We start from the raw sequence: 24,125 nt of genomic DNA, 5'->3' as shown, positions 1-24,125 counted from the left end.
ACAAAGATCCACCTGCCTCTGCCTCCCGAGTGCTGGGATTAAAGGCGTGCGCCACCACCGCCCAGCTGAAATATCCTTTCTTATCTGTGCCCCTACCAGAAGGTGCCACCCACAGTCAAAGCAGGTCTTGCCGACTAATGAATCAGGACAGTTCTTTAGGGGAGGCTCCCTCTTTAGGGGAGGCTCCCTACTCAGGTGACCCTAATTTGTAGCAAGTTGACATTTAAACCAACCATAATTTTTAGGGTTTTGCCGTGATCAGAGGTCCAAGGAATGCAGCAAAGATCACGCCATGCAACAGATCTCTCTCAAACTCATGGCAACAGTGGAAATGTACTGTATTTGGTGGCTGGTGGTGATGTGGCTGCTGATGCTTAGTCCCTAAAGGCAGGCTGGAGGAGCACCTGGTAGTGGAATGTGGGTGGTTCTCAGTTTACCAACAATAATAATGTTCTTTTGATCCATACTGGTATATGAGACAGGAGACTCATAAAAGTCAAGACACGGCCCCAACTCTTTGAATTAAGCTGATCTAAGGCTGTGGTGAGCTAAGATGGCTAGCTGCAGTTCACAGAAGTGCCAGAACTTGAAGCATATGTGAGCATCTGCGTGTACAGCATGCATGGTATGGTTGAAGGAGAAATATGTCTCATAGGCTCAGGTGTTTAAACACTTGGCCACCAGTTGATGGCGCTGTTTGGAGAGGTAATGGGTAAAGAGCAGCCTTGCTAGAGGAAGTACATTACTGGCAGAAGGCTTTACGTTTTCATAATGTCACCCCATTTACTGTTCACTTAGCTTCCTATTGAGATGTGAGCTCTTAACTTCCTGCCGCCACGCTGACCCTTGCTTCTGTTTCCCTGCCATGATCGACTCTTATCTTCTAGTACGACAACCCAAAGTAAACTCTTCCTTCCATTAACTGCTTTTGCTCATGGTGTTTTCTCACAGCAACGGAACAGGAAAGTAACTAATGTGAGAGGGTATTAAGTATAAACATTGGAGTTTATTTGAAATGTTTGCTGGTTTTGTTTTGTTTTTCCAAGACAGGGTTTCTCGGTGTAGTTTTGGAGCCTGTCCTGGAACTCACTCTGTAGCCCAGGCTGGCCTCGAACTCATAGAGATCCGCCTGGCTCTGCCTCCTGAGTGCTGGGATTAAAGGTGTGTGCCACCACCACCCAGCAAAATGTTTGCTGGTTTTAAATGACAACATATTTAGTCTTGTAATAGTTTTAGGTTTTAGAGGAAAGTCATTTACTTTGGAACAACTAGATGGAATTGTGAGTTTTCAATTTTCATAATCTGTGAGCTATTTTATTACTTTTCTTATTGCTGTGAACAAATGAATACCTGGCCAGAAGCCACTTAAGGAAAGTAAAGGTTTATATATATGTGCATGCATTTGTGTGTGTGGGTGGGTATATTCGTGTGCAATCATGTAGAGACCAAAGGTCAGCCTTGAGAGTTGCTCATCAGGAGCCCTCCACCTTGTTTTGTTTTTGTTTAATTAATTAATAAATTTTTTGGTTTTTCGAGACAGGGTTTCTCCATGTAGTTTTGGTGCCTGTCCTGGATCTTGCTCTGTAAACCAGGCTGGCCTCAAACTCAGAGATCCGTCTGGCTCTGCCTCCTGAGTGCTGGGATTAAAGGCATGCGCCACAGGTGCCTGGCTATTGTTTTATTTTTTTAATTTACTTTTTAAAATTGTGTTTGTGTAAGTGTATACTCATAGATGCCAAACAAGGGTGTTGGATCTTCTAGTGCTAGAGTTACAGGTTATTGTGAAACACCAGACATGGGTTTTACATCTGAACTCCAATCCTCTGTAAGATCAACAAGTGCTCTTAACCACTGAGCCATCTCTTCAGTTCCACTCAACCCAAACCTTGTCTTCCCAGGGTCTCTCACTGGAATTAGGGCTCTCCTGAGTAATCTACGCTGACTGGCTCACAAGCACCGGGGATCTGCCTGTCTCTGCCTCCTGAGAACTAGAATTACAAGCAAACACCACGACACCCAGTGTTTTTGTTCTGATTTACTGAGACAGGGTCTCAATATGTATTCCTGGCTGGCCTAGGATTTACCGTGTAGACCAGGATGGCCTCAGACTCACAGAGGTCTTCCTGCCTCTGCCTCCCAAGTGCTGGGATTAAAGATGTTGACCACCTGGTATCATATCCAACATTTGACATACACCCTAGGCATTGAATTCAGGTCCTCATGCTTGTGTGGCAAACACTTTGCCAACTGAGCCACCACCCCAGCTTGGAGAAGGACTTGTGATCTTTGTTTTTGATTCACAGTATAAGGGGTATCCACCCATCACAACAGGAAAGGCATGGAAGCTGGTGGCCAAAGCATGTGGCATCCACTTACATCTCAGCAGAACAGCAAGTAGAGAGAACAGGAAATAGAACCCACTTCCTCCAGCTCTGCCTACTCACTGAAGGTCCCACAACCTCCTAATAGCAACATCTTCGGCTGGGGACCGAGTATCCAAAGGCATGGTCCTGGTGTGGGGGAGCATTTCACAATCAAACCAACCTGAGAAGTAACTATGGGACTGACCCTGGCTACTCTTAAGTGGTTGAGGCTAAAATTGTGTTCCTCGGTTTTCATCCCAAATTGTGTCTTCTCTTCGCACAAGCCATGGTTTTCTGTTACTTCAATAACCTTTGAAAAAAAATTGAAGACTTCTCATTATTGATATCTGCTCCTAATGATCTTCCAGGTAAGTGGGAATAAGGTAGCGAAATAAGTGAAGGAAAGAGGAGGAGGAAGGAAAAAAAAACCAGAAGGAACTGCATAATAGTGGTATATTATGTTTATTGAGTACATATAGTCATCCATATTTTTACACAGTAGATATATTTTCCCATAGTAGTATCCTTCTGATAAAGCAATAGAGATAGATGTAAGTGTTCAATTAAGTATTTCAGTTAAAGAACCAATTTGAAATTTAAACTTTAACCAAGCAAATGCATGATAAGTTAATTCCAGGAATGACACAGAAGTGCTGACCTTATTTGGCTTTCTAGAAACTTTTCCTGATAAGATTATTGTTTTATTAATGAATAAAATATAAAATATATTTTAATGTTAATTACTAACACAGAAACAATAAAATTTATAAAACAAGAGCATTCAGCCCGATTACTAGAATGTTTTTGTGAAGCCTAATAAAATAGCCTAACTGAGATTAAATTTTTTTTTTACCTAAAGGATATAAAATAATAAATGTTCAGTATTTCTGGGCTTCAATTTGCACTCAAACTATTAGCAAAAAATATAAACTAATATTACAATGTTTTATATGACATGCTTAAAACTTCAAGGCATAATAAAATATTGTTACAGCAAATTACGTCACTTGGCTCTGGAATTAGTCATTTCTGTGTAACTAGAAGTTGTTTCTATAAAGACTATGGGATCAAATTTGGGAAAAAGCTGCAGCTTGTGAGTTTCTTCCCTTTCAGAGCCTTAGAGCAACTCTCCACACTGTGGTGCGGATAGGATGTTAGAGGTCAGCTTCAGGAAGACTCTGGTCCCAGAAGTCACCAGGCCAGCAAGACCACCCCAGAGAAATGTAAGAAACAAAAGCCCACACTTACCCCATGTTTGCTACGGTGATCTCAACCATACTCAAGGCAAGTTGTTCCATAAGACTCTACGTTAATAAAATAGAACAGGAGCCTGTAAATATAGCTGTCCATTGTCAATCTACAAATAGCAACTAAGAAGGTTGCCCTAGATAGCATATCCAGGATTATTTGAGCTCTGCTGGCGTTGATTCTGATGGGGCTCCTTCTGCAGCTGCAATGCAAAGAAGATAAAGCTGCATTTTTAATAAATTTAGATTTTAATTTATTAATTGAAAAGTATATAACGTACACATTTCTGCTCCTATTCCAAAGAGTATCTCAAAAGTCTATAAAAATTGAGCATGCAATCCTACCTTGCAGCACAAAGCATGGTTGGGAAACATAAGACTCCAGCTTTGGCACTAAAGCAAGTACCACACTTTCATATCCCTGAGTCCTGCCTGCTCAAGATACAGAGCTTCTGCTGCCAATGCCCAGGACAGAACGAAGCAGTGTGGCTATAGAGAGGTCTCTGTGTGGCATCTATCTCTCTGCTCCCGAGTCTCACACCCCCTCACCAACTGGGGACCTTGCCAAAGTCTATAGCTGGACCTGCGACCTAACAGCCAGCTTTTTCCATGTCAACACCTCGATAATGTCTGCAAAAGATCATGTTAAAATAGCAACAACCTTGTGTCTGGCGGAAGGGAAGAAATATTGATATTCAGAAGCTTCGAGTAAATTCATTTCCAGAAGGCTACAACAACTCCGAGGGGAGAGTTTTCAGGTAGGGAGGAAGAAGGCTCCATCTGCCTTCATTGTCGGTGTTTATGAAATGCAAACCGTGATGGACAGAGGAGCAACCGTCATCAATGGTGGAAAGAGATGTGGCATTAGCAGCACCAGCCCTGGCAAGGGCGGGAGCCGGGATTTCTGTGCAGGCAGGTCCTGAGCCCCTTCTACCTGCCATCCCCAAGGACAGTGTGCTTTTCTGTTGATGGGGGGTTTCACTGATTTTGATGGTGAAATCTTTTTCTGTAATCAAGTAGGACCCACTGCCGGTGGCAATGTAGATTCCATTACAACTCCTGGATTAGAAAACATCTGCAATGACTTATTTCCAGAAAGTTAATAAGTCTACACCAGTGTCAAATGCTGTCCCTTGGTTACCTCTTATGTGTGTTCATATAGATATGTACTAATGGTGAGGCAATTTTTATTTACTTGAGGATAAAATGCAGAATACTAAAACACAGCTTATGCGGGTGAGCCTGTGTGCATACCACATCCACATATTTAAGCTGAGGTCCTAAAAAAAGAATGATCTAAAACCAAAGGTAGAAAAAGAAAAGAAATAATAACAGACAAAATTAAGACTAATGATACAAGGAAAAACACTAAAAAATGAAGATTTTGTTTTTGATTTTTTTTTTTTTTTTTAGGGAAAGGGATGAAAAAATCTAAAGTAGAAAATAAGTAGAAAATGCAAATCAGAAAGCAAAGGCCCAGTGCAGTGGTACCCTCGAACACAAAGGGTAGTATGTGAGAACCACAGTGTCAAAGTGGGTAACCTAGACAAAAGAACGCATTCCTATAAACAAAGATCCTGCTGAGACTGAATCATGAATACAAAGTGTGCTCACATCTAAAGCGAGTAAAGAGGCTAAATCCACTTATCTATGATTAAAAAGACTCCATAACAGAAAGGTCTGGAATCTGACGGGATTCCCTGCTGGAGTCTATCAAATGTTCAAAGAATAAATATTATCAATCATTTTCAAACTTCTCAAAAAAGTAAAAGGTAGAGACACTTCCATTTTCATTTTATGAAGCCAACACTACTTTCACGCCCATCCAGACAAGGACACTAAAGAAAAGAAAATTACAGGCTAATATCCTTGGTAAACACAGATGTAGAAATCTTTACCAAAATGCTAGCAAACCAAAATTAACTACAAATTAAAGAGATTGTGTATCATTATTAGATGAGGTTTATTACTGGTATTCAGGGGCAATTTAATACACACACACACACACACACACTCCACTACTTTAACTGAATAAAGGATGGAAATTAAATGATCATCTCAATAGATACAGCCAAAACACCTTAAAAATCCAACACCACATCTTCGTAGTTTCGAAAAAGAAACCAACTTTAAATACACTAGGTACTATAGGAATCTGCCTCAACCCAATGCATGCTGAATGTGACAAGTTCAGTCAGCATCATACTCAGTGGTGGAAAGTTTAAGTTTTTCTTCTAAGATCAGGAAGGAGATGAGGGAGCCACTAAAACTGCTTCTATTCAGTCCAACAATGGATATCATAACCAGAGGATAAGGCACAGAAAATAAAATCACCTATATTTGGAAGGAAATAAATTGTTCCTGTTGACACAGTCTTATTTACAGAAAACCTTAAAGAACACACCTCAAGCTGTTAGAATAAAGAGTACAGAACACACACACCACAAACTATTAGAATAAAGAGTATAGAACACTCCGACAGACACACACACACACACACATACACACACATACACACAGCATAAAAAACACCTGAGAGTAAACTGAACCAGAGATAAATGATATGTACACTAAACACTTTGAATGATGGAAGAGATCCAAGAGGACATAGACAGATGGGGAAATACTGCATGTTCATGGGGGAATTGATATTGCTGTAATGTTTGTACCCTCAAAAGACAATCTACAGACTCCATGCAATCCCTACCAAAATTTCAATAATGTTTTTCATGGGAATAGAGAAAAATTCTAAAATTCATATAGAACTATGAAATACTAAATCACCAAAGCAGTCCTGACACAGAGAATCAAACTGGAGGCATCACATGACCTTACTCCAGAGCACTGTGCAGAGTCAGGGAGATCAAAGCAACCCCGAACTGGCATGCTACCGTCAAGCTGGGCCTGCTCTGAGTTACTCCACACTGTAGAAAACTGGTTTCTCAGGATGTGCCTTGTCCTGAAGGACTCGATTTGAAAAGTAGCAGCTGACTATATTTTGAGGGAGTACACAGAGGCAGGATGACTCTGCATCCTGTTCCACATATAAACACCAGCATCTGTCTGGCACCACCCACAGAGGCACAGAATGATAAATAACTTATTGCTAGCAGTAAAAAGGGGGTTACCCTATAAATTTATCAATGTAAATTGTGACCCTATAAACAGGGGCATATTAAAATCCTATCCAGAAAACGAGGTCCAAGAATTTACTGGATACACTAGGGACTGAGGAAAAGATACATAACATTTTCACCTAAACCTCCAAAATAAGGGACATAAAACACCACAATGGCTACCGCTATCTCCACCTTGTCATCTGACCACTCAATGTACACGATTAAAAGATGGACAAGTGAAGAACTCCCGACTGCCTCCAGGGCTTCAGCCGTTTCGCCCCCACTGCTGATGTGGCCTATCTGACCCACCATTCACGCACCGTTCACTCATCTAGACCTGCTGTCCATTCATCTGCCACTCGTCCATCTGCACCAGTCCTGACCTTTACGTCTGTAGCCTCCACAGTCCCACATCTCACTTCTGAAGCTTGACTAGCCCTTGAGGCTGGACTCAACTCTGACCCTGAGTCTTGACTCTGCAGCCTGGTTTCCAGCAGACCTGCCGCGTGGTGCACTACCTGATCCCTTTGCAACCCTGTCAGCTCTTGGCTTGTCTCCAGGTGCCTCTTAGGGGCTCCTTGAACTCTGCGGTGGCCTTTTACACCCGCTATAGCTGCTCCATGGCTTACATATATGCGTCCACGGAGATACAATTACTGTGTGACGTGAAAGGTCTGACTGGAGAGTGAAGCCTGGAACGAAAGAACTTGCGTTTGCCCTAGGCAGCTACCAAGGGAAGCAGGACTACCTGGCAGATTGCTGCCAGCAAACCCATTGTTACTTGTGCATGTGATCATTAATCGTGAATGTGTTTTTATTCGATTAATTCGGACATGGTAGAAAGAGACAGACAGATTCATTTATGTGTATGACATAATCTCATTATAACAGGACATAAAGTCAGACTCACAGAACAATGGGATAGTCTAGAGCCCCTAAATGAATCTATAGACTTAAACTTGCTTTTCAACAAAGGAATAAAGAATATATAGTAGGAACAGACAGATTCTTCACTACATGTTACTGAAAAATGAATACCCATAAGCAAAATATGAAAGACCACTCTCGGCTCACACAGCATACCCAAGTACGGATTAAAGGCTTAAACAACAGACCTGTCACTACAAAGCTACTGGAAAAACTACAGGGTAAATCTTCCAGTATTGGTGATGGTATGGATTTCTTTCCTTTCCTTTCTTTTTTTTGATTTTTTTTTTTTTTTTGGTTTTTCAAGACAGGGTTTCTCTGTGTAGTTTTGGTGCCTGTCCTGGAACTCACTCTGTAGCCCAGGCTGACCTCACAGAGATCTGCCTGGCTCTGCCACCCAAGTGCTGGGATTAAAGTGTGCACCACTACCGCCCGTTCTTTCCTTTTCAAAAGATGTCTTATTTTTTATTATTCCTTTTATTTATGTGTATCTGTGTGTATGGCTGCATGATCTTCTGTGCACTACATGAGCACAGGTGCCTGGGGAAGCCAGATGGATCCCTTAGAACTGGAGTCATAGGTAGCCACCTCTTAGATGCCTGATATGGGTGCTGGGGCTGAACTTGGCTCCTTGACCATAGCAGTAAGTGCTTAACCTCAAAGTCAGTGGTTCTTAACCTGTGGATAGTGATATTTATATTACGTTCATAACAATAGCAAAATTACAGTTATGAAGTAGCAATGAAAATAATCTTATGGTTGGGGGTCACCACAGCATGTATTAAAGGGTTGCAGCATTAGGAAGGTTGAGAACCACTGCTCTAGGTTATCTTTCCAGCCCCAGAGATGTTTGTATATATGTTATATATAAATATTATATGTTATATATAAATATGCAAACATGTTCTATTTGTAAATATTATGTTATACATAACGTTATATATAAATGTTATGTTTACATATAGTTTATAGATGTTTATATTGCTAAAACACAAACAACACAAGCAAAATAGACAAATGAGATTGTATCAAACTAATAAGCTTATGTACAGCAAAAGAAGAAATCAACAAAATGAAAGTACAACCCACAGAATGGGAGGAAACACTTGGAAACAGCTTTTCTGATCAGGGATTAGTATCCAAAATATATAAGAAGCTCAAGTAACTTAGCAAGAAAGGAAAATGTTGGTTTTCAAAATGGGCAAAGAAGCTGGGCCTGGTAGCTCATGCCTATAATCTTAGCCCTTAAAGCCTGAAGCAGGAGGATTTCCACAAGTTTGAGGCCAGCTTTGGAAATGTAGGGAGATCTAGGCAACTTTGAGTTGCACGGTGAGTCCCTATCTCAAAAGAATATAAAAACCAACAATGAGAGCTAGGTGGTAGACTTGAATAGGTGCTTTCCAAAAGAATGTATACAGTGGCCAGTGTATATATGAAAAATGGTTTAACACTGATAATCACCAGGAAAACACAAATTAAAACCACAATTAAATGACACCTTACACATGCCACAATGGTTTGTTGTTTTGGTTTTTTGAGACAGGGTTTCTTTCTGTAGCACTGGATGCCCCTGGAATTCACTCTGTAGACCAGGCTGGCCTCAAACTCAAAGATCCGCCTGCTTCTGCCTTTTGAGTGCTGGGATTAACGGCATGTGCCGCCACTACCCAGCCAGTTATTTTTTAAAAGATAAAAAAATGGAGCTGGAGAGATTTCTCAGTGGTTAAGGTCACTGATTATTCTTCCAGAGGACCCATTTTTGATTCCCAGCACCCACATGGTGGCTCACAACCACCTATCACTCCAGTTCCCAGAGGTCCATGGGCTGGAACCAGGCATCGTGTGGTACACAAACATACATGCAGATAAAACGCTCATATGCATACAATACATAAATCTAAAGATTCCAAATGCTGCTGGGAAGGATGTGAGGAAACAGAAGCACAGTACACTGTTAGCAAGAATGTACACCAGCACAGCACAAGAAATCAGCATGAAGCCCCTCTCACGCTTGGGTGTATATCCCAGACCTGGAATCAGAAGGTCGGGGACAATCTGTAGCCCCGTGTTCACTGAAGCACAGTGCACAGTAGCCAAGAGACAATATCAGCCCAAAGACCCATGTCAGAAATAAGTCTGTCTGTCTGTCTGTCTGTCTCTCTCTCTCTCTCTCTCTCTCTCTCTCTCTCTCTCTCACACACACACACACACACACACACACACACACACACACACACGCATCCCTACACATAATTAAGAGTAATAAAAATAAATTAAAAAAAGATAATCCATATTCAAAGAATGAGTAAAAGGTCTATTCTACTTCAAATAGCAATTAGTCATAAAACCCTGCCGGCTCTGTAAAGTTCAAGAGGGCCCCTTTTCACCAGTCAGCTGGTCAGCTCTAGAAGGATGGAGACTGATTGGCAGGTCATACTCAACCGACACAGGGAAGAGTCAGACATGGAAAGCCGTACAGAGCTCTGCTCACAAACCAATACCACAGTATTTCAAACGCATGAGCACATCCCCCTCCCTGCTCCTGCCTTCTCTCCCATTACAGCGAAGCCTTGAAAGAGTGAATTTTTTTCAAGTTCTCGATAAGCATCAGTGACAGAAGTTGAACACAATCCTCAGTAAGTTTCCAGACGTGCAAACAAGCAAATTGAACTAATTCTGTAACTGCTAAAGAAGAAAAAAAAACTGTTTATTTTGGGCATCCTAAATTATTCAGTTTAAGAAATGCTGATAACAGAGAAATGGGATGCTTGGACTTGGGCTTCCTTTCAAAGGACAGAAGGCATCCTGTGAAGGGGTGTCAGAGGGCAAGCTCATGTGGGAGAACGGCAGTGTCCTGTGAGGAATCTTCACATTCAGAAGACCAAAACCAATTTAGTATTCTACACTCCATTGTACCAAATGGAGTATCAAGATTTTTTTGATAAATATAGTGAAAACATGAAGCCCCATGAGTCATAGCTTTTTGCTCTCTCATCTGAATGAAAACAAAAGAGCCCAAGTACACACTTATCCGAATGCTTACCCCATGCCCTAAGACGTCTGTGGCGTTTTAGCCTGACGTTTATCTGCGTATCTCATTTGGAGATATACCAGGAGATAAGAAAACCACCTACCGCCCTCACCACCAAACGCGTGCATGTAATGGTACCCCTCACCTGGAGCTTCCTCAGAGTCTTGAGGGGCCTCTGGATCTTGGGGCGTCTCTGTGTCCTGGGTGTCTTCAGAGTCCTTCGTGGACTGAGTGGACAAGGATGCCCTGGATGTCTTTGGAGTCTTCTCGTCAACATCAGCTCTCTGCTGCTGCAGCCACTCATCCTTGTAGCCGTTGCTGATAAGTTTGGAAAAGTTTGTGGGTGAACTGTTTTTTTGACCAGGCCTTAAAGAGAGACGTGTAAATGTTAAACTTGAGTGCAAAGATTAATTTAAAAAGGAAAAACAGAAGCCGTGTTCAGGGAACTTAACCTGTGAGGAAACACTGGTGCTGAGCTCTGCCCCCTCCCTCTCCCTTCCCCTTCCCTGTCTCTCACACACACTCTCTCTCTCTCTGTCTCTCATCTGTCGGTCTCTTTCCCCATTTCAAACATAAACATGGTCTCATTCCGTCCCTATAACGAGTGATACTGTGCTTAGCTGAATTTCCCAACCCTTTTTCTCTTATTACTGAATTAATTAAAATCTAGTAAGAACACCAGTATTATACAAGGAGGTCCTAGAAAATATCCTGCCCACCCCCCCCACTAACAAAAGATTACTTAGGATAGCTGTTCCTGTCTTAATATCTCTTCCTTGTTGTTCCCTCACTGAACAACTCTGTCTCCTGTCATCTGTCACCTGCTTCAGCTCACAGATCCTATCATAATTGACGCTGAAGAGTGGTAGGGCAGTAGTGTGAGACTTCCAGTCAGGCAGGTGACAAGCACACTCTTGTCTCCTCCCAAGCCACAAGTTTCAGACTTATGAATCACCTTCTTAAGAATTTTCCCAGTGAGTCCCTCCCCATCTGTCACAATGTCACTAATGTGATTGTTTTCCCCACCGATGAGAAGCTGTTTAAAGACCCGGTGACAATCTTGTAACATTTGTCTTCTCCTAAACTAGACTTCTGGCAAATAAGGTGACACAGCGGCCTCTGGGATTTCTCTTTTCAGCTGGAAGACCAACAGGTGCCAGCATACCTAGGGAATCCGCAGATTCAGAGCGTTTGCACTTGAGATGGAGACCCCTGTCCTCAGGCTTTGATGACAGCAAGGTTCAGGACCGAGTGCATGAGCAGGGAAGGACAAGCCGCCACAAACCACAAACCTACGCCACAAACAGGACGCAGGAGCCGAGGCATGTGATCAAAGAGGTAAAACGGGTGTTGAAGAAGGAGAAAAAGTGCAGGTAGGTCCCCAGGCCAGCCTGGGCAGGGCTCTGTGGGCAAGGCAGGCAGGTGTGGCCATTGCAAACCTGTCTCTGGCTAGGGCCGGGGCTGCTCAGCCGTCACCTGGGTGAAGGACAGGAAAGCAACCCAGACCTCATACAGACAGCACTCACTCTCCTAAGTTAGGCACTTACATAGGAGGCAGTGACAGTCTGCTCCCTTCAGGGTCTTTGTGGCCCACCGAGGTCCCCACTTTGCTGGGATTCTTGGAGTTGATGGCTGGCAGTTTCACCTGCGTGAAGAAATGCCAATCTATGAGTTAGGGTAGAAGGAAGGACGCCAAGAGCGGTGGAGACACCCGTACTGGACTTTCAGTGTGGTCGCAAGCTGTTAGAATAAAATGAAATTAGATAATCACTAAGTCAACAGGATGACTTGTAAAAGGGACAAAATGTGTTTCAAACGCAGTTGCTGTGTTTAAGTAATGAGGTTCCCTGCTCAGGAGGACAATCAATGATCATTGGGGACACCACACATTCTAAGGGTTCTTGCTGGAGGAAGGGGTCCACCAGCCCACATAAAATGGAAATGCATGGATGGGGAGGTTCATAGGAGCTTTGTGATAGTCACCAAGAACTGGGAACAAAACAAATACCCACCAGCAAAGGAATGAGAAAACGAACGGTCCCTGGTGCACAAAAGAACATTACTCAACAAGAACAAGGGCCAGGGTTCTTGACACATGGTATCACATGACAGAGACAGGCCCATGGGACTGTAATCACTAGCTTGATGGCCCTGATTTGAGATTCTAGAAAGGAACATACTCCAAAGACTTATCCTAGGTAGGGTTTGTCTCTGTGACAAACACCATGACCAAAAGCAAATTCATTTTATGATTTTCTGGTCACACTCCATCTTGGAGGGACATCAGAGTGGGAACTCAAGGCAGGAACTAAAGCAGAGGCCACGGAGGAAGATTGCCTTCTGCTGCTCTGCATGGCTTGTTCAGCCTGCATCCTTATACAACTCAGGACCATCCTCCCAGGCATGGCACCACCCACCATAGTCTGGGCCCTTCCACATCAGTCATTAATCAAGAAAATGCCCCCCAAACTTGCCTACAGGCCAATCTGATAGAGGCATTTTCTTTCCGATAACCTTACCATGTGTGGAGCTGACGAAAACTTAACAATCACAAGACTTAAAAGAGACCAGTGACTGCTAGAGATGGGAATTAGGAGAGATTGGTGACAAAGGGGCTGAGAAGTCTGAGAGGTGACAGAACTGCTCTGGAGCTCAGTATCCATGGTGTTTACATGAGGAATGCATGTGTTAAAAGATGTGGATCAGTACTGTACAACAGGTGAACTGTACTCTGTGTGGTGAACTGTACTCTGTGTTAATGGCCTCAGATGAAAGATGAAAAGAACATCCCAGTCGCCCTCTAGAATGTCTGTCCTAAGCACAGGCCAGAGTCGACATCAGGCTGAGTGACAAAGGCCAGGGCGAGAGCAGAGGATCCAGTGGCTATCCATCCTTTCCTAGGGTGGAGAAGACAGGTCTCTGAGAGGCAGGGGAACCTGTGGCAGTGGGGCAGACTGGGCAAGGTGGCATGCCGAAGTCTAGGACAATAGCCAAGTGTTGAAATGATGCTCACATTAAAGCCCTTACTCTGTCTGTGCCCAGAGGTTTTGCAAGATTTAAGAAGAGGAAAACGCCCCCAGTTCTGCAGAATAGACACTTAGGGGAGCTTTGTGCCCAGTGGTGACGAGGGGCACTCTTTCCCCAGGGCCATCAGGGCCATCCCTAATATGACTCTTCCTGAGTTACATAACACTGTCCCGTCAGCTATTGCACGGTCAGTGTTGGCGTCTGCAATTCTGCCTCCTCCTTCCTTAGCACTGAGAAGGTGGCGGACAGTCTGGCTTCAGGTGTTTCTGCAGTCAGCAGAACCCTGTGTGAGTGATTGCCACGTGAAGTCAATTTTCTCAAAGCTTTGTGCTGGAACCCTGGTTAACAGCCAAGCCTTCCGTTCATTGCTCAAGCTTCAGCTCTACACAATCAGCCACTTACATGTCATCAGGAAACAGGCCCGGTCCTTAGCAGAGTCCTTTAGAAGGATTCATACCAATGACCCAAAGCCTAAATCACAGCTGGACATGGGGGCAGCCTGAAGAGCAAACACTACAGCCAGCTGGTACTATCTTGGTCCCCCTTCCCCCAACCCAGAGACACCAAAAAGAAGCTAGGCCTAATTAATGTGTCCAAGACACACTGGTCTCCTTGCTGTCCAAAGGACCATGGCGTCCACTCTTGTTCTCAGTCTCAAAACATCACTGCTATTTTAAATATAAACGCCACCACTTTGCTCACAAATTTTGATGTCTCAAGTGCTAAAATTCATTTCAGACCTGGGTGCTAGCGGTGATGTAGAGCACTTGGCATGGGCCTGGCTCTGCTCTCCTAGGCTCTAGGAAGAGTACGGGTGTAGAGATCCCAACCCATCCGCCAATCATTGCTTGTTTCTGGGATTCCCAGTTGCTCTGACAGGTCAAGTCCTCTGAAAAGGCTTCAACTTGCAGGCCAGTTATGACCTCATAGCTAAAATACCCCTGGGCATCTCTGCAAAAGAAAGTAATTCCTCTTCCCTTCCTTTATCAGCAAGGAGCACTGTGGGTAATTTGGACTTAAATAAGATGAGAACATCCAGAAGCGAGATATTGAACACATATAAACACATCCTTGTTCTACACGCCAGATAGGAGTGATAAGCCAGTTTCCCCCAAGATAACCATTAACTGGTTAGATGCCAGATGGTAAAAAACAATCTTACCTATAAAGCCAACATACACAGGAAGGAAATGAAAGAAAACGTGGTTGCTTTCCCCTTAGTAGTTCTAAACGTAAAACAGAGCACAGAGGACTGGGCCAAGACTGCAGAAGGCCTGAGCAGGTAGCAGCAGCAGCAGCTAAGGAGCACTCCCTTAATTATTCCTGGAGTCACAGAAGCAAAGCAGATGGAGGTGACGCCCACTTGTCGGCATGGTTACCTTTCTCTTTGTATTTTCAAGTTCCTCAGCCTCTCTTTGCCAAACTGTTTTCACGTCGAAGTCAAAAGGGCCTCGTCTGGACTCATAGCTCCCGTTGGCCTGATCAGGGTTGAATTCTTCATACACCATGTAATCTGGCATGGAGACCACGGGGACTCTGCAAGGACAGACAGGACAAGTTACAGCCTGGCACCTGGCACCATTTCATGCTTTCTCCCCCTTTCTCTGTATTCTTCCCTCCTCCTTCCCTCTACCGTCTCTCTCTTTTTCACTTCCTCCCTACCCTGCCCCCCCTTCTCAGCCCTCTGTTTCATCCATCCCTCCACTTCCCCCATCTTCCTTGAAAACATAGGTAGGCCCGTTCCTTCTCCTACTGAATAAACACATTGGTCCCGCTCCAAGCTAGCCCCCAGGATCCCCAGAACAACAAAGGAAATCACAGGGTGGCATTCTAAAGTATGAGCTTATAAAACAGATAAATTATAATTATATCTTGTAGACTAGCATTTACTATTTTGTTCCCTTCAAAGAGATAAGTGCCCACAAAACATTTACCATTTAATATTATCTAAGCTAATAACAACCTGCTGCTCTCTCAGATGGCCAATTTTAATGTGGGTATGTAAGCCACACTACATAGGAAAATGTCAGCTCCAGGGTCACCTGCCCTTTTTTGCCTGTTCCTGCTCTTTCTACCTGATTCCCTTTCTTTTCTGAACTCAGCATAAACTCTTAAAAAACAAAACCAAAAACAAAACAGGGTCTCACCATGCAGCCCTGACTGGCTGGCCTAGAACTCAATATGTAAACCAGGCTAGCCTTGACCTTAGCCTTAACCTCACAGAGATTCTCCTACCTTTGCCTTCCTAGTGTTGGAATTAAAACTGTGGTGGTGGCACACTCCTTTAATCCCAGCACTCAGGATGCAAAGGCAAGCAGATCTCCAAGTTCAAGGCTAGCCTGGTTTACAGAGTGAGTTCCAGGACAGCCAAGGCAAACAGCAACAGCAACAACAACAACAAAAACAACAACAACAAAAACTCTTGTGTATCACAAGTCTGGCCTACAAACTATTCTAAAAAAATGGTAGGGATTTAATGTTCACTTGCCACAGGCATGTAAAAGCATTATGTGCTCTTTTTATTTTTATGTGTTAAAAACAAAAACAAAGCCAAGATAGTGGTGGCTGCCTGTTAGTTCAGCACTTGGAAGATAGAGGCAGATAGATTATGAGTTTGAGGTCAGCTTGGGCCTCAAATTCTGAGGCCCCCAAACAACCTGGGATCTGTTTAAAATATAAAATAACACACCTTAAAATAAAAATACAAAACCAAACAAAACAGGAAGAACCAGAATCCCGAAGACAACAAAGCAAAACAAAACAACCTCACAGGGTGCCTAGGGACAGTCAAGACACACTGCATACTGCATAGCAGCATGGAAAGATGTCTGTGTTGGTTCAGTCTTTCAAGCAAAAACATAAAACAAAAGGCAAGTCTTTAAAAAACAGAAAAATAAGTCCTAAAATGATTTTCTATGCTTCCTCTCAGACCAAGAGAGGTGACTGAAGGATCCAGTTTGCATGGCCACAAGTAACCATTGTTAGGCATTGTAACAGGGTTGGGGGCCATGGCTCTGCTCTACCATGGTGTCTTAGAGACTGAGAGCTGTGTACGTTTCTAGTTGGATGTAGTATCTTTCATCCACAGTGATAAGAAAGCTTGGGACGGGCAGCTCTGTGATAGGCAGACATGGTCAGGGCCCAGAAGACAAAGAATTAAAACCTAAAGCTAGTAGCTAATAAGTGGACAAAAGAACCACATGCTGAGGGGGCGTGGCTCTGTCTCCCTGACTCAAGTTTCCAATCAGCTTATGCTACATCTCTCAAAGCATTAGCTATTACATACAGTAGTACTCAGGGCTGTAAGAGCACATACATTCCAGCAATAGCAGATATTTTTAATTATAAATATAATTTATAATTATAATATTTATAATTTTCCAATTCAAATTGAGATCAGAGGATAAAATTCAGGTGTCAGCTCTCGACTTCTGCAATGTGGGTCCTGGGGAACCAAACTCGCCAGGCTTGGCAAGCTGCTGAACCATTTTGCTGGCACCAATATTTTATATTAGAGAGAGACAAAAATGTGGGGGACTTGGAGATACTCACTCTCGTTGGTGGCTTGTCGGAGGCTTGCTGTGGTGGATATACCAGTCTGGCAGGGAGTAGGCTACTGGGGAGCCCTTCCTGGTCCCAGGGACAAAGTGCTTCAGCAAATCTCAAGGAAAAAGGGACATCATTATATGTGGTCCTGCTGCCCACGGGGCATGTGGCATCACCAACACTCCACACTGGGAACTGTGCCATCTCCCCTAGGGTGGCCTCTACACAGGTTGAGGGCTGAGTGTCCTGCTTGGCACTCAGGCAGAGACATCCCTCACGCAACCCCCACCTCTCATGCCCTCTTCTCTTGAGTGTGCACAAAGCTCCCTGTCCTGAGCTGGCATCTGTGCCAGTCACCATCAGCACTCTCTCAGAGGTTCATCTCTCCCCACCCCCACCCCCACCCCGCCCCGAGATCTCCTCATCCTTCAGCTACCTCCATGCTCCTCTCCATCCTACAGCAGTCTGACCATCTTGGTCCACCGCTGCTCTTTCCTAGAGAAGCTGCTCCCTCCAGGTTCCCAGATGGGAAGTCCCAGGTGGATGAATTGGCGACTTTGTGGCTATTCAGGGAAGTATGCAGCACAGGCTCCTTCTCAACTGGCTCCTCACTCCCCAGTGACGTTCTTCCTCTCACCCCTCCTCCCCCTCCTGTCCACTGGTGTCCCAGGGCAGTGAGTGGTAAGTGCAAATTTTGCTAGGTAATTCCAACAGCAAAATAATTCACAATACCCATCCATAGCCATGGTAGCAGCAGAAACTGTACTGATTTACTCCTCTCAGTGAGAAATCTTTAACTTTCCATTTCGAACTTCAAAGTCTTTTTGTTGTTAAGATTTTCAGATTTACAGACAAACGGAAAGAACTGTGTGAATTCCTCTATACCCCTAACCCAGACTCCCCATGCATATCTTGCCTGCTCAGTCACTTCTTTCTTGTCCACACACATCTTCCACAGTTACCAGAATCATTACAGGTCTCAGCACTGTTGAGTGGCATGTTGCCACTCAACAGTGCTATCCTCTGTACCTTAGCCACTGCTCACAAAAGCTAGTCTTCACATAATCCCAGCACAGCAAAAACACAGTCATGGTCACTGATGACCTCCATCAGATAGTACTAGTCTCTTTGGACCAAGAGCAAGGAGGTGGACCTAGGAAAAGGCTGCCTTGATCCTGTACCCCATCGGCTCCTGGCTGAGTCGATCAAGTGGTATGGTCTAGGTTTGATATGCCTAAGCATAGACTTGGCCACTATTTCACCTATGATATTCAGTGGAGGGACAGTGACAGCCAGAGGGAACACAGGAAAACTTTAGTCTCTCTCAGGACTGGATGCTCCAAAGCCTAACTGAGACATGTGGGATGTGGTCCCTTAACCTTCTGACCAGTGATTTCTATTAAACTCAGCATGTCTTCCTTGTATGCTTGTACAAAAGCAGATTTTCATCAGAGTAGACATTCCCAATCTCCACAATGAGCCTGAGTTTCGAAAGACTAGATTGGAAACAATGACCCCCTTTCTGCTCACAAAGCTACTCGGTTCACGGGGCTTACCAGGTCGGCCGCCTTGCTTCGCCAATTTCACATACTCGGAGTCTGTTTCTTTTATCCAGTATCTCCGAGCACGGGGCAGGTTTCCATTTGGGGAGTCTCCCAAATCACTGAGCCCTGGGATCTGGGATGCAGGTGGGGCACCCACAGCCTTCTCAGAGCGCTTCACAGGTAGGTGGTAATACCAATCTAGACAGGAGGGAGGCCAGCACACAGTCAGGGGGACACCTGACCGGGAGGCCCTCTGCTACCTGACGGTTTTCCTGGGCGCATATAACCTACATGTCAGGCAGCGCCTACCACAGAGCACACAAACAAGAAAACGTTCGCCTGCTCTTGAACATGTGTGACCAATCAGGACATCGACAGGGGGACCTAGAACACAGTTAATTTTCCAGAGCCCCCAACTACATCAGTCAGTGAGGCAAATAGAAGGAACATCACCTCCTTCCCGCCGCCCTGGCCCAGGCCTCCTCCCAAAGCCTCTTCCATTGCTGCAGTAACTCTAGGAACCATCCAAACCCCTACATCTCTCTTCTTCCCTACCACTGCTCTTCTTGCCCTCCCTCCCTCCCTCCTTTTCTCCTTCCCTCCCTCCCTCTTGCCATCCACACCCCAGAAAAATGCTTAGCTGTATTTCTGGTAATGTTTGGAGATATGCAGACTTGAATAAATACAGAATCATTTAAGCCATTGTGGATAAACCAGGTACTGGTCAGGATTTGATAAGCTTCACATATTAAAATACCAATATTTTCATTCTGTCACAGACACACACTCTGATCATGCACTCGTTTGTCACTTTGCCAAGAGCAGAAGGGAGTAGGCCAGGGTGTGGGCCAAGAAGCCTCACTTGCTTAACAGCTGTGTGGGAAGCCAACACCTGCCTCCCACACCCTCCAGCAGCCAGACAGCCCTGTGTCCCAGTCACAAGCACTGTGCTGGAGGCTACAGTGGGCAGTGGCAAGCAGCAGAGGCCTAGAAACAGTGTGCTGAACAGGGAATTCACCAGGCTGGAACAACCACCTTTATGCAAAACCTTCTCAAGCCCAAGACTTCAAAGGTCTTCCTGGGGGAAAGACAGAGGGGAAATGGTGAATGTAGGCTGTGTGACTTCTAGCCTAAAGAGGAAACTAGGGAGCAGCTCACAGGGAGCAGGACAGGAGTGTGGGCAGCTTGCACCTCCTTCCTCCCCAGGGTGACATCAGCCCTCTGCGGAAAGGGAGAGGAGTTGAACGTGGCCTGGTGAAATGAATAAGCTCCCTAGACTTTGAGCTGATGGCATCCAGGGGAGACCCAGCCAGCTGACTTGGAACCATCCATAAGATTCCCCAGGGACATTCAGTCCCAGAGTATGAACTTCTGTCAAGGGAGAGATGGGTTAGCAGAAACTCAAAGTCCTGGAGTTACTAGTGCTGATGTATAATCACACTCACACACACACACACACACACACACACACACACACACACACACACACACACACACACACACACGGATGTGGGAGAACCAAGGCATGCAAACTGTAGGCACATTAGGTAAGTCTGCATCAGAAATCAACCAAATGCCAAAATATAAAGAAATTAAAAAAAAAATCACATCAATGGAAAAGTTGGGAAACAAAGACTTGGGAAAAGTAAAAAAAAAAAAAAAAAAAGATGCAATTTCTGTGGCATGGATATGGATGCTGGCTGTGTTTCACAGCACAGACTTGTGATGTTCAGAGTCAAACACAGAGCCTGGTCCTTTGTGGCAGTGTGATGGTGAACTTTAGTGTCTGACTCAGTCGCAGTGTCCAGACTTTGTACAGGTATCATTTCTGTTGCTTTTGTGAAGGGATTTTTAAAATGAGAATTATCACTTCCATCAGAGGACTTAGAGTAAAGCAGCTGATTCTCTACAACAGAGTGAGTTTCCTTTACTCAGCTGCATCTCAAGAAAAATTAAGGAAGAGGGAATTCTGCTTCCAGATGGACTTTGAACTTGGTCTGCAACCTCAGCTCTTCCCCTGCTGTCCAACCTGCCCTGAAGATTTTGTACTCAATGGGCCCCACAATCAGGTGAGCCAATGCGTGCAAGAGATCTCTCTCCTACAGGTAGGTGGGTAGCTGATTAGCCACGCTGCTCAGAGTCAGGGCACAGGGAAACAGCAAGGAACAAGCTAGAATAAACATAGATCCAAGAAGTCGCTATTCTCTGAAGCTAAATGCTCACACTGCCTGTTTTTTCTTAGAACTAAAGCTGGGCTTGCTGCCTAAGAGTAAAGGATATTTCACCTGGGAACTTTAAATGTCTAAAGAATACTCATTAGCTGAATCAACATGATCCAGTTTTGAAGATTTGCACAAAGGGTCCCAGAGAATTCAGAATCAGAATTCCGTAGCCTTTTACTGATCAGGCTCGGCTCCTTGTTTCTTCTCTTAGAGGAAAGCTGTTTGGTTCTTGCTTTATTTTCTCTGTGTGTTGATTACTAATTAATCCACAGAGAACAGTGTATCTTCTGCCATCTCATTACTGCAAGCCTTGGCTAGGCACTGAGCACACCAAGGCCTCTGTAAACGTACACACAGGGGCAGCTCAGAGATCTTGGGCCCCATCAGTCAGGACAAACCACTGCCACCCAGCACACACATGTAGGAGGTAAATGGGACACAGGGGTATCCTTTTAGCTTTTATCTCTACAGATTTCTTATGCCTGTGTGACACCAGATCAACCACCGGCTGGCTGCTTTTCTCTGTACAGCTTTCCCATTTGAAGCTGTGCCCTTCTTTAAAAAAAAAAAAAAAAGGAAACAGAGGCTGCAAGAGACAGTGAACCAAACTTAGATTGCCCCAGTTTCTGGCTTCTAAACTACAGGTAACGTTACATATCCACACATGGGGGCACAGGCTGCTTTTTTTTTTTTTTTTAGGCTGTACAGGCTCAGAGAAAAAGCCACTCGGCAGGTGTAAGTATATCAAGGGCAACTTACTTCAAACTCTGCATGTCTCAATTTTCCTGGTCTCTAAAATGGGGCGATGATTTCTGGTAGGGGTGCTATGAAGTAAAATGTGTTAGTATACACAGGCTTTGCTGAGTACCCCTAGCAATGAGTGTCTATCAGCATGGTTCACAGGGATGAGGCTACTGTCCTAGGACATTAAGAGGTCACAGGAGGGTTACAGAGCCTGGCGTGGGATAAGAACTGGCCAGGCCTCCTGAACTGTATGCAGCCCAACCCGGTTTTCAGTTGGCTGTCCCCAACAATGACATAGGCTAGCATGCATAGAGTACGTAGAAAGGTCCCACTCTTCCCCTCAATGCGGGTGAGATGGCTCCACCTGTTTTCTCCCAGTTGAACACCAGGACCTCTTTTCTCCTTTCCGTTTCCAACCTTTCTCTAGACCCAGGAAAAACAAGTGAAAAAAACGATGACAGCGTCAGGAAATGTCTTCCTTCCCTGTTGGGCTTCAAAACTGGTGTGCACAACCCATGAAACTTCAATGAATTCGGCTCTCCCGGATCCAGATGCTGAAATCGGGAGTCATTAGTCTTGGCTGGGGCCTAAATTAGGAGCAAAAGCTACCGAGTCGGTGATATATACCTGGTGGATGCTGTTCAAAAAATGAGACTTTCTCAGTCAACAGCCCGAGCGGAGATGTGAGAGTTACGGGGGTGGGGGTGGAGGTTAACTTGTTACAAAATGAATTTCAATGAGCGCCTGCCCTGGGCTCTGAAAAGGGAGGTAGCTCTGTTGCCTAGCATGCCAGGGTCCTGGCTTCAGCCCGTGCACGCCGAAACAGCAAAAGCAGAGGCACCTACCCTTCCAACTTTTATCTCCCCATCCCTCTCACCCCTCCTCACTCACCGCAGGGAGCGTAGCGGTGAGAGGCACCCTGCACCTCCTTGCTGGTGTTCCTCATGGCCTGGCGCTACTAGCACGGCCCGCGTCCAGGAGAGAAAGGAGCTGCTGAGCCCGGGTTCTCCGGGTATCTGGGCGCTGCCGACCCGCCCGCTGGGAGCAGAGGCTACAGCAGGGGCAAAGTCAGCGCGCTCGAGGTTCCGCCCGCCGCCTCCAGCTGACACACCTTGCAGACCCGCCTCACGCCCAAGAGCTGGCACGTCCACAGCGAGCACACCGCAGCGCTGCGTCCACACTGGACACCCAGCAGGGGCACATGCCACACAGTATTCAGCTCAGGAGCATTCAGTAGGTACACCTCAGGAGTAGACAGCGCCCGGCACGTTAAGCGGGGTAAACAGCAAGGGCACGTGCACGCCAGGTAGACAGCAGGAGTACACTAAGTGTCCTATAGGTCATCACGGGCTGCAGAGTTTGGCAGGCTTCGAGATCACCGCGAGGCTCTGGGCTCTCCGGATCTAGGATTGACAACCCCTGCAGCTGAAGTTCGTACCGGGAGGGCTGGCTCTCAGACCGACTACAAACTCCTAGAGAGACGCGGAACCACAGCAGCACGCGTCGCTAGGGCAACGGCCGGGCGGCCAACCAGCGTGTGCGGCGCGTGTGCCCAGAGCCAATGGGAGCAGAGCACAGGAGCCACCTGACAACCGCCCTCAGCCTCCACCTTGCGAGGTGGGGCGGAGTATGAGGGCGGGGCCGGCCCTAAATGCTCCTACAGCGGCTGCAGCGACCCCTCCCCGAGCTCCCAACCGGAACCCTAGTAACTTCAGGTTAGCTAGAAGCATCTACCACATTTTCCAGGCAAGAGTTTAAAAAAAAAAAAAAAAGCTGGGCATGGTGACAAAGGCTTATAATCAGCACCTGATGGGATGTCGAGGCAGGAGGATGAAGAGTTCAAGGTCATCTTGGGTTTCATACTGAGTTCTAGAAATTGGCATGTGAGTCGCTTAAGTGCATTAAAGAAAAACATAATTGGGAAACTCAGATAATAGAAATTTCTGCAAATTAAGTCAATACTCAAGTTACCACATAAAATAATTCTTTGTCTTATTTGCAAGGAATATTTATTTTATAAGCCAAGACATCGTTGTTTAGAAAGCTCTTAATTCTGCTTCTACTGCCAAGAGTTTAGAACTACAAACTCTGACCCCATGCTTATCCTGATGGCTTCACATCACTCTGACCAAATAATGGACATAACCACTCACTTTCAATTCCTGCAAAAGTTAAGGATAAATTATTAGAACCGTCTAAGAAATTCTATTGACAACTGAGCTGTAAGTAGCCGTGGTTCCCTCTTGTTAAATTTTTCTTTAAATTCAAGATCTTTTTTTTTTTTTGGAATGGAGGGTTTTTGACAATTTGGTATAACTGATGTGCTGTTTATGTTACACAAGTGAAGTCTTAGAA

The 24,125-nt window shown here is 45.0% G+C and overlaps 1 protein-coding gene across 3 annotated transcripts; it reads right to left on the bottom strand.

Moving 5' to 3' along the window:
* Window positions 1-2,809: 2,809 nt before the first annotated feature.
* On the bottom strand, window positions 2,810-23,254 carry CUNH7orf57 (chromosome unknown C7orf57 homolog). Of its 3 annotated transcripts, none has more exons than XM_052734494.1 (7): window positions 22,662-23,254; window positions 18,817-19,002; window positions 17,267-17,375; window positions 15,094-15,250; window positions 12,235-12,332; window positions 10,833-11,053; window positions 2,810-3,813 (listed from the first exon to the last, which is right to left on the bottom strand). In XM_052734494.1, the coding sequence occupies exons 1-7, from the start codon at window positions 22,714-22,716 to the stop codon at window positions 3,767-3,769; spliced, it is 873 nt and encodes a 290-aa protein (XP_052590454.1). In that variant the 5' UTR covers window positions 22,717-23,254; the 3' UTR covers window positions 2,810-3,766. The 3 variants fall into 3 exon arrangements, with proteins under 3 accessions (XP_052590454.1, XP_052590455.1, XP_052590456.1); XM_052734495.1 differs by having other exon boundaries at window positions 2,810-3,667; XM_052734496.1 differs by having other exon boundaries at window positions 10,833-11,005.
* Between the last annotated feature and the right edge of the window lie 871 nt (window positions 23,255-24,125).

The sequence above is a fragment of the Peromyscus californicus genome, unplaced genomic scaffold (genome assembly GCF_007827085.1).
Source record: "Peromyscus californicus insignis strain IS unplaced genomic scaffold, ASM782708v3 Scaffold_13__1_contigs__length_99412109, whole genome shotgun sequence".
Classification (NCBI taxonomy): domain Eukaryota; kingdom Metazoa; phylum Chordata; class Mammalia; order Rodentia; family Cricetidae; genus Peromyscus; species Peromyscus californicus.
The sequence above is the reverse complement of the archived record's forward strand: the minus strand, read 5'-3'. Positions and strand labels throughout refer to the sequence as shown.